We start from the raw sequence: 14,608 nt of genomic DNA on the forward strand, positions 1-14,608 counted from the left end.
CTTGGCAATTGTGGTCTTGGATCTTCAACTTTGAAAGCACTTCCTTTTTGATCACAGCTTTTATTTTCAAGAGTCTTAATCAATGAGAACATTAACCATTTCTTCAAGATAAAGCATCACTATACACTGTCATCAAGGGTTATGCTATTTAATAACCAGTTATAATTAGGCAAGAGATTAATCGAGGTTCATTTTTGAGGCATACTCAAAAGACACAGGGAGATTACTCTTTGTTATTACTTTACTGAAGTGTGTGCTATGTTACATTATTAATGAGAGCAAATATGGGCAGAGTGGTCTCCTGCTTCTCCAAATTTTGCATTGGAACATTGTACTAAGAACTGAATGAATGTCAAATATATCTAGGCCTGGAAAGACAGCAGAGCTCAAAATTCAAAACCAATCTTGGCTCCACTATATCCCTGCTAGGTATTACTGGGAAGTAGAAGGAAGGATTGAATGAAAATCCTAGCAGATACCCTTAATGTTTCTGGACATCTTATCACATCTGGGCCAAAAGAAGATGCCTAACAAATAATAAGGCTACCTGTTATTATTTTTTTTATTAAGAATCACTTATCCTAAACACATAACATTTTTAGTTTAGTTTTTTTTTTCAGATTTGTATATTGTATTTAAGTTATGGGTCCTTAAATTTGGGGCCAGAAAGTTGGGTTTCTGTTCAATTAGTAAATGGTTGGTTAACAACATCATTATTCCTTGCCTACATTCTCCATCTCCTCTTGTCTTTCTTATCTCAGTAAATGGTACACTCATTTATAATGCAATCTCTCAAGCCAGATACTTGGTGTTCTCCTTTGGGTTTTCCCTCTGTCTTACTCACATGTGCAATGAATATCTAAGTCCTGTTATTTGGCCGTCATCATCACTACTATCACTCACTCCTTGAGTCAGACCCACCAATAGAACAGACTCTTCTATTTCTTATCTATCTGCATCAACATGATGAACACTCCATTGGTCTTGAAGACCGTTTTTGTTAATTCTTCAAATGTGTCACTCCTTGCTTAATTCCTCTAAGATCAACTTAATTTTTCCCTCACTACCATCAGGAAAATTTCAAACTCCTCATAATGTTATACCATTATGTTCTTCCTGGCCAGATCTCTGACCACTTCTCCAGATCATTACTAGACTGATATCTAGAAATTATCCTTGGGACTTCTAGGTTTCAATCATCCTGAACTAGGCCCTTGTGTTGCTGTTTCCTCTACTTAGAATAGTATCTTTCTTCTTCCATTTCTGTGCTTGGCAAACTACTACTTGTCTGTTAGGTTGCAGCTTAGAGGCCACTTTATCTTCAGGGGCACCTTCTCTAACCCAACAAATAGATAATCCCCCTACATGCTCCACAGAACTTTATTCTCACCCCTATAATAGGTATTCCTAGTATTGCCTCTGTTACACAGTTGCTACTGTGTGGGCCCTGGGCCAGGGAATGACTAGTGACATGAGTAATTAGATAAAGGATATTTACCTAACCCAATGGGGATTAAATTTCCTTTCTTAGAAATCTGAACTAAGAGGCGAGAAGGCAAGTACCAGTTGGTTGTTGGTGCCCTGGAGGGGAGGAGTGGTGCGCAATTCAGGTTGACAGTCACTTATAATGACAATGAGCAGAGAAAGCTGTTGGAAAGATTGAGAAAAACAGAAGAAAAACTGGTTTCACAGGAAAAAAAAATCCCTGGGTGTTATTTCCTGGTATCTAAGGTTTAGTACTCAAGGGTCTTTAGAATTCCATACTATGACACATTCTTAAAACATTATTCCTGCATTTAGTACTCCCCCTCAGACAGACAGACAGACAGACACACACATACACACACACACACACACACACACACACAGAGGTTTATAGAAGCCTCCTCATCTATAAATATTAAAACCCAAGTAGTAAGGAAAAAGTTTTTTTGAAAAAAGATTATAGTAGAGTTTGATGTAATTCTCCAAATGGACTGATCAAATATATAACCCTCTTGTGGAAGCATTTGTGGCTCTTGCAAAAGATGAACTTTAAAATGAGCCCAGAGTAGAGTTTTTCAGATGTTTTGTCAGGACTGAAATGCTTTAGCTGTTTTCCTAGTGAAAAGTTGTACTGGTCTGGCACCACTGTCTGTGTGGTTTGTAGGAACATTATTTGTAGATCTTCTCAATGAACTTTTAATGCAGCTGCATGGAGATAAACAATAAACCAAGAAATATGCTGATTGAAAAAAACACATTAACATGCCTTTAGCTTCTAGGGAAAGCCTTGATATCTAGTCATTAACTGGGAAATCTGCCCTCAGACTTCCTTCTGCTTTAACATGCTAAAAAGAAACTTAGGAGAACTATTTTTAAAAATTCTTCATGCTTTGCTGTTTTACCAAGATGCCCTAATTTGTATGAATCCAAATACTCATTAACTCTCAAGTGCTATTAGCTATCAAGAGTCAAATGAATTCAAAGGGGGGAAAAAAACAAAGCTTAATTTCAAGCCAATAAGGGCATTTTGTTATGTTGTTGTTATGGCTGCTTTCATTGGATTCCTACTTGCCTGTTTGGCTATCTACAGAACGAACAGAGGTTAATATATTTTTAAGTAATATCAATTTTGTTTTTGAATCAAAGATTGCATTAATATCAGCCTTTATTCTTTTATTTATTTTTGAGCTTTATATTCTTAAAGTATCTTGTTTCTAGAACAGACTTGTTTTTGTTTTATGAAGGTGGAGGAGGGGAGGAAAGGTGAGAACTTGAATTCACTGACATTTTCTTGTTCAAATTCCTCCATGTCTTTTCAATTTAAAGAGCTCAAGATAATGTGATATCTCTTACTTCAATTTCATTTTTAATACCTGTCCAAGCATTCTAGCTGTATATACTGTCTTCCATATTAGGAAAGATTATGCCCCTATAATATTTACTTATTCTTCTTTATTCTTTCTACAGGGAATATTCTAAGATGACCTTTATTCTCTGTCTCCTTGATAAAATTACTTTCACACAAAAGCAACTTTCAAAAAGTATCATCTCATCATGACAGATTAACACAATTCTGTAAGCGCCTTTTAAATCACAAGACGTTTACCTCAGTCTCCACTAAAAATATCACATAAAATTGGCTTGTACTCTCGTTTTCATCTCTGTCCAAAACAGAATATAATACAGCTTTTCTATTTGTAAATTGATTTTAAAATGTGACTTAAAACCCGTCACTGCACTGTAACTTGCCACATACATGCCAAAAACTAAAATCCAGTGATATAGAAAAATCTTATTAAGCTATAAAAACTGGGGAATACATTCAGTATAAAGTTCTTAGAAACAATGATTCTAATTGATATTCTGAATTTTTGTCATAAGAGAGAGTTTCCAGCAGCTGTGTGTTTGTGTTTACATTAGTTGCTGATTTAAATATTTATAGGATTCATATAAATTAAATATTATTTCTGTATTTCTTCTTAATTCTAGAAAGTCTGATGAATGTACAGGCATTGGAGTTAATTAACTAATATTCATTATATATTATTGTTTTACAATATAAATCATGACAAAGTTATGACGAAATAATTGTGACTGCTGAAGCACATTCTGGGAATAATAAAAGCCCATCCAATTTAGAAAACTTCAAGTTTGAAAAGGTAATACAAATAAAACAGAAAGGGAAAAATAGGAAGTTCTTAAAGAATGTTTACTATCCATTGCCCTTGAATTTTGAGAACACACTGGAGTCCATTCTACAGGCTTCTATGGTATTGCATGGCCTCGCCCACCACTTTGCTGCCTGTCATCACCACTGCTGCTGCCAAACCACCACTACAAGGCAGAAAGGCCAATCTGAATGGAGAGATTGAACGATGTGACTTAGGAGACAGAGCTATGGTGAATGCAAAGTTACACATGCTCTTACTCTGCCTCGTGGCCACAGTAATTGAAGAATTACATTTAACTCTCACGGGTCTCTCAAATCTCAAATGGATTAATGATGCACCTCCCTTAGGTCCTGACTGAAACAAAGTATTCCAACTTATTTTACCAGAGAACTCTTCAACGGGGCTTAGAAGATAAACTCAGCTAATACTGTGATGTTTCATGTTCTTTTGCTAGTATTACTTATATGTGTATCCCTCTCAAGAAATTCTTGGGTCAGAATAGTGACTGTGTTTTAGGAAAGATTTGATATTCATAGTTCCCCTAGCCAAATGCTTCCCAGCTTTTTTTTCCACAAATAAAGTTACAAATATTATATTCCTTGGGGGAAATGACAGAAATAAAAGTACCCATATGAAGTTTTGTGAGAAAAATAAAAATTACATTGCCTAAATATTATGTAAATAAAAAATAAAATGTAAAGTGTTCGGGAAAAGAGTAAGTACTAAGTTTTGTGCAAATATGACCTAATGTTCCTCACTGGAGCTTTTGGGGCTGGATGCCACTTGCTATACTTTCCAGCTGCAGAGGCAATATTATAGAAAGAATGTTCCGCCATTTTCATAAGAAAATTAGGTTGTTTCAGTAACTATAACTTTTCTACCAAGTTTTACGCTTTAAATGACTAATATGCAATTCCTAACCAAGACGTCTTAATCATAATCTTTTCAAAATCTTGATAGTTTCCATTGGTGAAAATTTTTTCAAACAAGCAGATGATCAGACATGTTAAAACTTATACAGCTTTTCAAATTTTACAAGAGTTGAAAGTGTCACTAAAAGTAATTTTAAATTTCCTGTGATAATGCAAAAATATTTCAAACCCAATCAAATATTTTAAATCGAACATTTCAAAATGATGAAGCTCTGATGTAGAACAGGCATGCATTGTTAAAACTGGCCAGGATATCACTAAGTGGTAATATCAGCCACAAAAGTGAATGCAGACAGTAAACTTACAAGAAGACACATTTGGGGCACTTCCTGGGGCTGAGCCTCTCAGGAGCCCCTGCCCAGCCACCCCCAGCCCTCTCTCCCCACCGCTGGCCGCACCTTGCGCTGCAATCTGTGCTCCTTGGGCACCTGGACCGCGAACTCCTCTGGTAGCTCCACGGGGCCCTTGTCCACGATGAGCAGCGGTGCGCTCTGCAGCTGGCTGCTGAAGCAGATGTCTGGGTGGAAGAGCGCCTCCTGGGCTGCGCTCAGCGTGTCGCAATGGAGCAGCAAGGGCAGGATGTCTTTCACTGTGCTTGCCACCTGCGGGGACCGCAGGGCGCACCATCAGACCCCTGCTCACCTCAGTCCCGCCTCAGGGGAGCCCTGGTAGAGGCTATTCCCAAGGCTGCTCTCTGCCGCAGGCTATAGGCCCAAGACTCCAGCCACCCCAGGCCCTACTCAGACAACCCTACAGCTGAGAGGATTACATCTCCTGGCCCCTAGTATAATGCTATCCTAGTTAAACACTATCTTAATTAAGCTAAAAAAAAAAAAAAAATCCTAATCTCTAATAATGATTAGAAAATTAGACATAATTATTGAAAGCACAGTAAGCTACCTGAAAAAATATAAATATTATTTTTATTTTTATAGATTCACAGCACTCTAATGTAAATTAAGGGCACTAATATCTACATAAGTGTAAATAAGAATAATGGTTCCTAACTCAATTTTTACACAAAATGTTTGATAAGGTAATGGGTAAAGAAAGTCCCAGAAAGGTGTTTTTTGTTTGTTTGTTTGTTTTGTTTGATGTATGGTTACACTTATATGGATTGTTTTATACTTATTTATATGTTTTCAGGTCATTTAACTACCATTTTTGGAGAGGTGCTGTTTTAAGATCTGTACTGGACGTTAAGGTGAAAAGGATATACACACATTTTTACCATTTATATACACAGTGATTTTACTGACAAATGGTACATATTACATAAATGAGTAAATATGAAAGACCAAGACAATAATGAAAAAAAAAATACATGATTTTTAAAAATAATTCAGAAAACACCCATACATTTTATGCTTTGAAAATAGAGATATTTAAATATAGGATTTTTTTTGATAAATTGATACATGAGATACACATTTCCCTATACTATTTGCAACTAGTTTAATAAATAGGAATGATAATGAAAATCTGTCAACAGAAAGGATAAATTTTACAAAGAAAAAGATTTTGCTTCCCACAAGTATTTTTTAACAGGTTATAACATGCATGTATAAAAACACATTAATAATGTTATGTGGCCAACATTAAACAGGAGAGAAACTAAGAAAATCAATAATGCAAGAGAATTTTATGATCATCTTGCTAACACTAGAAATTTATACAGTGGTGCCATAATTTCTTGCTATATAAAATATTTGCAGATTAGAAGTGTAAAACATATCCCTCCCAAAACACATAAAATAATACAACTTTTATAGAAAAAAATCATATTAAGAAATATGTTAAACAATATATCTATAATGGAAAACTTTAAAATATAAGTCTGAGACATTGCCCCGAAACATTTTTATTTGAATTTATTACAATGTATGATTACTAAAATATCTAGGCAAAGGTAATCTGAATGCCATTTTTATAGCCTGTGTAAATGAAAAAGGTGCCAAAGAAGAAAATAAGTTTCAAGACCAAAAAGCTGCGAAAATCAACATCTCTAAGTGATTGCCTTCTTTGATGTATCACTCTAGTGGCATCATTTCTGAACTTTTGGCTCCTAAGATATCCCTCTCTTCATTGCCTAAAATGACAATATGACTAATATAAAAATATTTTTACATGAATATATACAGGCATGTTTTCTCTAATATCTTTGTTACTACTCTATGGAAGAAAATTAGCCAAAGCTTATCAAAATAGGTTATCCTATAAGCCTCTGTTATGCAAAAATTGAAAGATTTTATCCTCAGCCAAGTTAAAATATAAGCACATTTAGAGTGGGGGAGAATGTGCTTATTTTTTCATTCATTCAACAAATATTTATTGAGTTCCCATTACATGTTGGGACCTCTTCTAGGTGCTGGAGAATTTGGTGAAGAAAACAGACCACAAAGCTACTTTAATGAATCATACATCTGGTAAGGGAAATTAGAAAATACACAAATAAATATTAGAGAAAAAAATACCATATAAATATGAGTAATCTATGAAAAAATAGAGTATTATGTAAAGGTTACTTCATTTAGGTTTTTGTGAAATATGTGGATATGGAGATAAAATATAAATTGGGATTTCAGTGAGATTTAAACTCGTTAATCATACAACATTCAGTTGTGTGACTGTAAGTTGCTAGTCAAAGAACTTTCAGGATACAGGAAAGGCCTCCAGGCTAGAATCCCTTGGTGTGTTTGAGAAATAGCACAATGGCTGGGTATAGTGGTCAAGGTGAAGAATAGTCTGGAAGGCAGAGAGGCAAGCAATATCCAGATCATGAGCTTTGTAAGCCAGGGTAAAGAGCTTAGTTTTAAGACAATCTGTTTAGGATAATTATTAAAACTCTTGGGAGGGAAGGGTAGCATAGGACAGGGATGTGGGAATAGGGATCTCTTCTGAACTAGAGATCAAATATTTCTAGAAAAGGTCAATTTCTAGAGTAGGCAAAGAATGACAATTGATTTAAAAATGAATAAACAATGGAATCAAGCATCAGCTAAACAGTATAATAGTGCCTGTATCTAAATTTAAAAAATCTGAAAAATAAACAAAACATAAAAACACATGTCAATAGAACTAGGAAGCAAACTCTTAGGGATCTAGAAAGAGTTGTTTGGCTTGAGGAGTAAAACGATTTCATGGAGTAAGACTAAAGAATACAAAATACCAGGAGCTTAAGTCGACTTTGACTGTAAATTGAAAAAAGTAGACTGGTGTGTTCTATGAAACCAAAGTATCTTATGTGTCTGTAGTTCATACTCTCATTTAAATTCACTGTATCTATAAAAGAAATCCAATGGGTGACAGAAAAACTAGAGAGGCTGTTACACTGCCCACGTAGAGAAGGATTATTAGAACAGAGCCAAAATGTCAACTTTTGCTTTAAAAAAATATGTGTGTACTATACTCAAGATATTGTATGACTTCTGTGGAAATATTTATTTGAATTATAAATATAAATCCAATTTGTCTTCCTGAAGCTATTATACAAATAAGTCTTCAAGATAAACAGCACACTTATAAATCTGGTGTCTGGTATTCCATTAGAAACACGAATCTTAAGTCTGCAAAGATTCCTTCAATTCACATGCTAGAAAGTTAGAATGTTCCTGCTATACAGATCTCCCAAGGTTCACGTCAAGAGGTTTTGCTCTGAAACTCACACTCTCCTTGGGGCACAATAGCATCTGAAGCAGCTAGTTTCCTTAGGTCAAGGAAGGTGGTATCTATGCCCTGGCATTCTCCACTCACTTGTCTAAATTGAATACATGGGCTACAAAACCAACTCAAATTACTCCTCGAAGGTTCTTCTCAGATATTTGAAGATAGTTTTCACATTCTAAATGCCTCTTTTTTTCTCCAGACCTTTAAGAGAAAGGATTCTTTCAAATTAGCTATGAAAAATACACCGGCATGTTGTGGCATTAACCATAAGTTGAAGGCAACCCTCCAAGTTTCCTTCCCAATACCATTAGAGGCCACAGTTTCAAACTCTGTTGCATGTAATTTTAAGATGTCGCAAAGTTAATTTTGGCTCTGAGACAGGAAGCTATAATAAGGTCAATGCATCTTGTTCTTTCTATCCTTCTTCAGAGAAACTTCATGCTTACCTTTTAAAAACTGCATATTTGATTAGGATTTTATTTGAATTGAGGGGGCGATTTTCTATTTTTATTTGTCTATAAAGTTTTAACTTTTAAATCATACATAATATATAATACTCCTTGTAAGTAATATGAGTTATTGCCATATACAAATCATCCTTATATTTGATTCATATCCAGATGTTTTTACAATGTAAGTACTTTCATTCTGCTTTCCTAGTGGGCAAGCATGAAATATAAAATTAGTATTTCATAACCTACTATAATGATCAAAATATTTATCCCATGTTCATGTCTCTTAAATATCAAATGCCATCAGAGCATCACTGTTCCAGAATGTTGGTTGTGGGCAGATAAGAGGCAAGAGATAAACAAAAGAAAAATAATGAGTTTTTAAAAGGTAAAGTATTTGTGATGATAATACCAGAGTTTTCATATTATCTGTGGAAGATATAATTGGTATAAATACCCATAAATATCAGAATTCAATGATAGGTAACTTTCAGAGATCAACACTGATTTATAATTTTTTTTAAATTAAGTAAGTACTGTTTCTAACCAACTTCAGCTGTTTCTATTTTCTTGTTCTTCTTACATGAGCAGCTTTGTAATTCAGTCAATTATTCAGCTTATTCCTCCAAATAGCTATTAATCATAACAGTGAGCTGGGACTCTAAACAAAACAATGGGCTAATTTTATAATGAGAGAAATGCTAAAAACAAAATACAACCTGGGCATATTTATCAGAGTTACCAGGGCTTTAATTTTCATAAACTAACAATTTTTCTCACAAGTCATTTACTTTTGTGTTTTAGGGTTATATTTCACCATGTCTTTATTAGCAACCCAACCATGAGCCTTACAGAGTTTGAAATGTACACTAATATAGCTATGACTCTAACCTACATATTACACTCTGTCATTCACCATGGTAGTATCTCTTGGAAAGAGAATACTTATCCTCCTGAACACACCCGCCTAATCCTTTGTACAAAGTATCCTTCCTAGTAGGAAATCCTTTCCCCTACTGCTCAGGCTTTCCAAATCTCACCACTTTCTAATATCACTCTTTCCATAATTTTACCAAACAGTTCTCTATCTCTATATAAAATGATAATCACATTTCATAATATTTCCCTTCCATTCTCTACTAAAACATACTCAAAATCTTGTTCCTTTTTATTTCCAAGGTTTAAACAAACACAGTATTGCTGTCTTCCCTAATTGAAGATTTTAAAAATTTACTTATTTTATTTTATTATATTCTAGCTAAATCTCAATATGCTACTTTGGTTTGTTTATTTATAATTTAAATCACAGATCTATAAAATAAGGCAAATTCTCAGTAGGTTATAAAAATGCCTATGGACGAAGCCTCCACAAGATGGCTAAGAAATTTTGGGTTGAGTTTCTCCTCAAAAGTCACTTAAAATATATTATTACATCATTACATTCACAGCTCTGAGTCTATTTTTTCATCTGAAAATTACCAGTCCTACTACCTATGACTCATTGGATTGTTATGAGTATTCACTGAGCTATTATGTACAAAACTCTTTAGCTAACAGGAAAGTATTGTGTAAATGCTGGAAATTACATTAAAAAGTTACAATAGCAAATGGCTAATTGCTACTGAAATGTCTATTCCAACTTCACTGCAACATATATAATAAAAGGGAAAGAAAGAGAAGGGTTGGGGGCAGAGAAGAGACCACTATTTTCATTTCCTTTTCTTTAAATAAAGGCACATTTTCAATCCTGCTTTCTTATGCATACCTGAAAGGCTCTCTCCCACAGCACCTTCATTTTAGCCATATAAAAGATTATGTCTTTCTTGATTTCTCCCTAAGGTGTATATGATAGCTGCATAATTTCTTTATAGGCTGGGTAGTAATCTCTAACAATAGTCATAAAAGATCCAATTCAAGCACCTGAGTAAAGATGCCATCATGTAGAAATTGCAGCATGGAAGTCCTAACACAGAGGGGTAAATCTGTTTCAATTCTGGGTCTTATAAGAAAACAGCTAAGCTAAGTAGTAACAAATTGTCTTCCCGTGTATGATGAAGCCAATTTTATGGTATACCTAAATCTTATTTAGCTCAACAGGTTCCTTCTCTAGACTACCTTGTTTCATAAAGTACTGGTATGCCTGATGTGGGCAAGAAATTACACTTCAGACTAGGTTCCTCATTAATTTTCTCCAAAACATAACTTGTTACAATAAAATAAATAGTAAGATAAACTTTTGTAGTCATTCAAATAAGAAAAGAAGTAATCAAATAATCTCTCTTTGCTAACAACATGATTCTATATCTAGAAAACCCTAAAGGCAGGAGAAAGTTCCTAGACCTGATAAACAACTTCAGTAAAGTTTCAGGGTATACAATCAGCATACAAAAATCAGTAGCATTTTTTTTTTTTTTTTTTTGACAAGAGTCTCACTCTGTCATCCAGGCTGGAGAGTGCAGTGGCACGTGATCTCGGCTCACTGTAACCTCCGCTTCCTGGGTTCAAGTGATTCTCCTACTGCAACCTCCCGAGTAGCTGAGATAAGGTGATGAGGTGGCACCCGCCACCATGTCCGGCTAATTTTTTTGTATCTTTAGTAGAGAGAGGGTTTCGCCAAGTTGGCAAGGGTGGTCTTGAACTCCCTACCTCAAGTGATCAGCCCACCTTGCCCTCCCACAGTGTTGGGATTACAGGCATGAGCTACCTGTATATACCAATAACATTCAAGCTAAGAGCCAAGTCAAGAACATAATCACATTTACAATAGTCATCAAGAAAATAAAATATCTAGGAATCCATCTAATCAGCGGGGTGAAAAGATCTCTACGAGAAGAACTACAAAACACTGCTCAAAGAAATCAGAGATGACACAAACAAATGGAAAAACATTCCATGCACATGGATAGAAGAATTAATATTGCTAGAATCGCCATACTGCCCACCCAAAGCACTCTACAAATTGAATGCTATTCCTACCAAACTATCAATGTCAGTTTTTACAAAATTAGAAAAAAACTATTGTAAAATTCTTGTGGAATCAAAAAAGAGCCCCAATAGCCAAAGCAATCCTCAGCAAAAAGAACAAAGCTGGAGGCATCACATTGCCAAACGTCAAACTATCTTATAAGGCTACAATGACCAAAACAGTGTGGTACTAATACAAAACAGACAAATAGAACAATAGAACAGAATAGAGAAGCCAGAAATAAAGCCACACACATACAACCATATGATCTTCAACAAGGTCAACAAAAAATATGCGATGGGGAAATGACTCCCTATTTAATAAATGGTGTTAGGATAACTGGCTGGCCATGTATGCAAAATAATGAAACAAGGCCCTTACTTTTCAGCATATGCAAAAATTAAATCAAGATGGATTAAAATTCTAAATGTGAGACTCTAAACTATAAAAATCCTACAAGCAAACCTATAAAGTATCATTCTGACATCAGCCTTACAAAAGAATTTCTGACTGTCCACAAAAACAATTGCAACAAAACCAAAAATTGACAAGTGGGACCTAATAAAACTAAAGAACTTTCACACAGCAAAAGAAACTATCAACAGAGTAAACAGACAACCCACAGAATGAGAGAAAATATTTGCAAACTATGCATCTGACAAACGTCTAATATTACAGAGAGCTTAAATGATTCAACAAGCAAAATACAAATAATCCCATTAAAAAGCAGGCGAAGGACATGAACAAACACTTCTCAAAAGAAGACATACAAGCGGCCAACAAACACAAAAAGAACACTCAATATCACTCATCATCAGAGAAATGCAAATCAAAGCCTCAATGAGATACCATCTCACACCAGTCAGAATGGCTATTACTAAAAAGACAAAAAATAACAGATGCTGGCGAGGCTGTGGAGTAAAAGGGATGCTTACATACTGTTGGTGGAAATGCTAGTTAGTTCAGCTGCTGTGGAAAGCAGGTTGAAGATTTCTCAAAGAACTAAAACCAGAACTATTATTCTACCCAGTATTCCCATTATTGGGTATATACCCAAAGAAAAATAAATTATTCTACCAAAAAGACATATGCATTTGTATATACACTGCAGCACTATTTATAATTGCAAAGACATGGAATCAACCTAAGTGCTCATCAATGGTAGACTGGATAAATAAAATTATATATATATATACACACGCACACACACACAGCATGGAAGAATACTATGCAGACATAAAAAATAATGAAATCATGTCCTTTCCAGCAACATGGATGCCAGTGGAGGCCATCATCCTAAGTGAATTAACACAGGAACAGAAAACCAAAGATTGCATATATAGACTTATAAGTGGAAGCTAAAAATTGAAACTTATGGACATTAAGATGTGATATGTGCCAGGCGCAGTGGCTCACGCCTGTAATCCCAGCACTTTGGGAGGCGAGGCGGGTGGATCACCCGAGGTCAGGAGTTCAAGACCATCCTGGCCAACATGGCAAGACCCTGTCTCTACTAAAAATACAAAAATTAGCTGGGAGTGGTGGCGGGTGCCTATAATCCCAGCTACTTAGGAGGCTGAGGCAGGAGAACCACTTGAACCCGGGAGGCGGAGGTTGCAGTGAGCCGAGATCGTGCCATTGCACTCCAGCCTGGGCAACAAATGAGAAACTCTGTCTCAAAAAAAAAAAAAAAAAAAAAAAAAAAGATGTGATATGGTTTGGCTCTGTGGCCTCACCCAAATCTCATCTTGAATTGTACTCCCATAATTCCCACGGGTTGTGGGATGGAACCCGTGGGATCATTTGAATAATGGGGGTGGTTTCCTCCACACTGTTCTTATAATAGTGAATAAGTTTCACAAGATCTGATGGTTTATCAGGGGTTTCCACTTTTGCATCCTCTTCATTTTTCTCTTGCTACTGCCATGTAAGAAGTGCTCTTGCCTCCCGCCATGATTCTGAGGCCTCCTGAGCCATCTGAAACTGCAAGTCCAATTAAAACTCTCTTTCTTCCCAGTCTCAGGAATGTCTTTATCAGCAGCATGAAAACGGACTAATACAAGATGAGAACGATAAACACTGAGAACTAGGAGGGAGAGTGAGGCAAGGTCGGAAAACTACCTATTGGGTAGTATGCTCATTACCCTGGGTGACAGGATCATTTGCCTCAGAGTCATGCAATATACTCCTGTAACAAACCTGTACATTTACCCCCTGAATCTAATATAACTGTTGAAATTATAAAAATAAATAACTTAACAGATGACATGAGGAAAAAAGATCCAGATATGTTTAGATATGTAGGTTAAAAATTTTTTTAAAAACCTCTGTATTTATAAAAGAATAAATAGTCTGCTTTTACTCATTACAGTCATTATCAGAACGCTAAGCTACTATGTTACAAAAGCTTTATAAAACATGCTGAGAATAGTAAAAGAGTCAAACACGTGGCTGTGAATAAAGCTAAAGGGAAACATTTCATTTTGTTAAAGAACAAAAGAACCAACTTTTTAAGATTGCTTTTTAATTGGCTTTCATAGCTGGCACTTTATATATTCTATCAATAAAGGGAAAAATAGTGACTTTCATTATAATCGTTGCCTAAATTGTAATACTGTGATGTAAATACCTTAAACACTTCTGAAAATGAGTAAGTAGAAATTTCTGTTAGTGATATAAATTTATTAGAGATTTGGCTCCTGACAAAAAGGATGATTTTTTTTTATTCCAGTCAAATAAAATCCATATTATGTACCTTAAGAGGAGTGATAACTAATAGTAAGATTTTCCAAACACCAGCCTCCTTGTAAACATAATGCAAAAAAATTTAAGTTCATGGTAACAAAAAACCTTTAGAATTTGTTATTTGGAGAACATTGACTTTTTTTTTCCTCTACTCCTCTCCTCAAGAATATAAATTTTTTAATGGTATGGCAA

General features: G+C 35.2%; 1 protein-coding gene across 50 annotated transcripts in view; it reads right to left on the minus strand.

Annotated features, from left to right (window-relative positions):
* The window catches only part of ADGRL3 (adhesion G protein-coupled receptor L3), an 861,998-nt gene that overhangs the window by 541,659 nt on the left and 305,731 nt on the right, over positions 1 to 14,608 (minus strand). For 36 of the 50 annotated variants that reach the window (XM_054683074.1, XM_054683091.1, XM_054683078.1 and 33 more), the window contains one exon: positions 4,987 to 5,190. The exons of the other annotated variants lie outside the window; for them this stretch is intronic. In XM_054683074.1, coding sequence (XP_054539049.1) covers positions 4,987 to 5,190 — 204 coding nt within the window. The remainder of the gene's footprint in view (positions 1 to 4,986; positions 5,191 to 14,608) is intronic. 50 annotated transcript variants of the gene reach the window in all.

The sequence above is a fragment of the Pan troglodytes genome, chromosome 3 (genome assembly GCF_028858775.2).
Source record: "Pan troglodytes isolate AG18354 chromosome 3, NHGRI_mPanTro3-v2.0_pri, whole genome shotgun sequence".
NCBI classification, from domain to species: Eukaryota; Metazoa; Chordata; class Mammalia; order Primates; family Hominidae; genus Pan; species Pan troglodytes.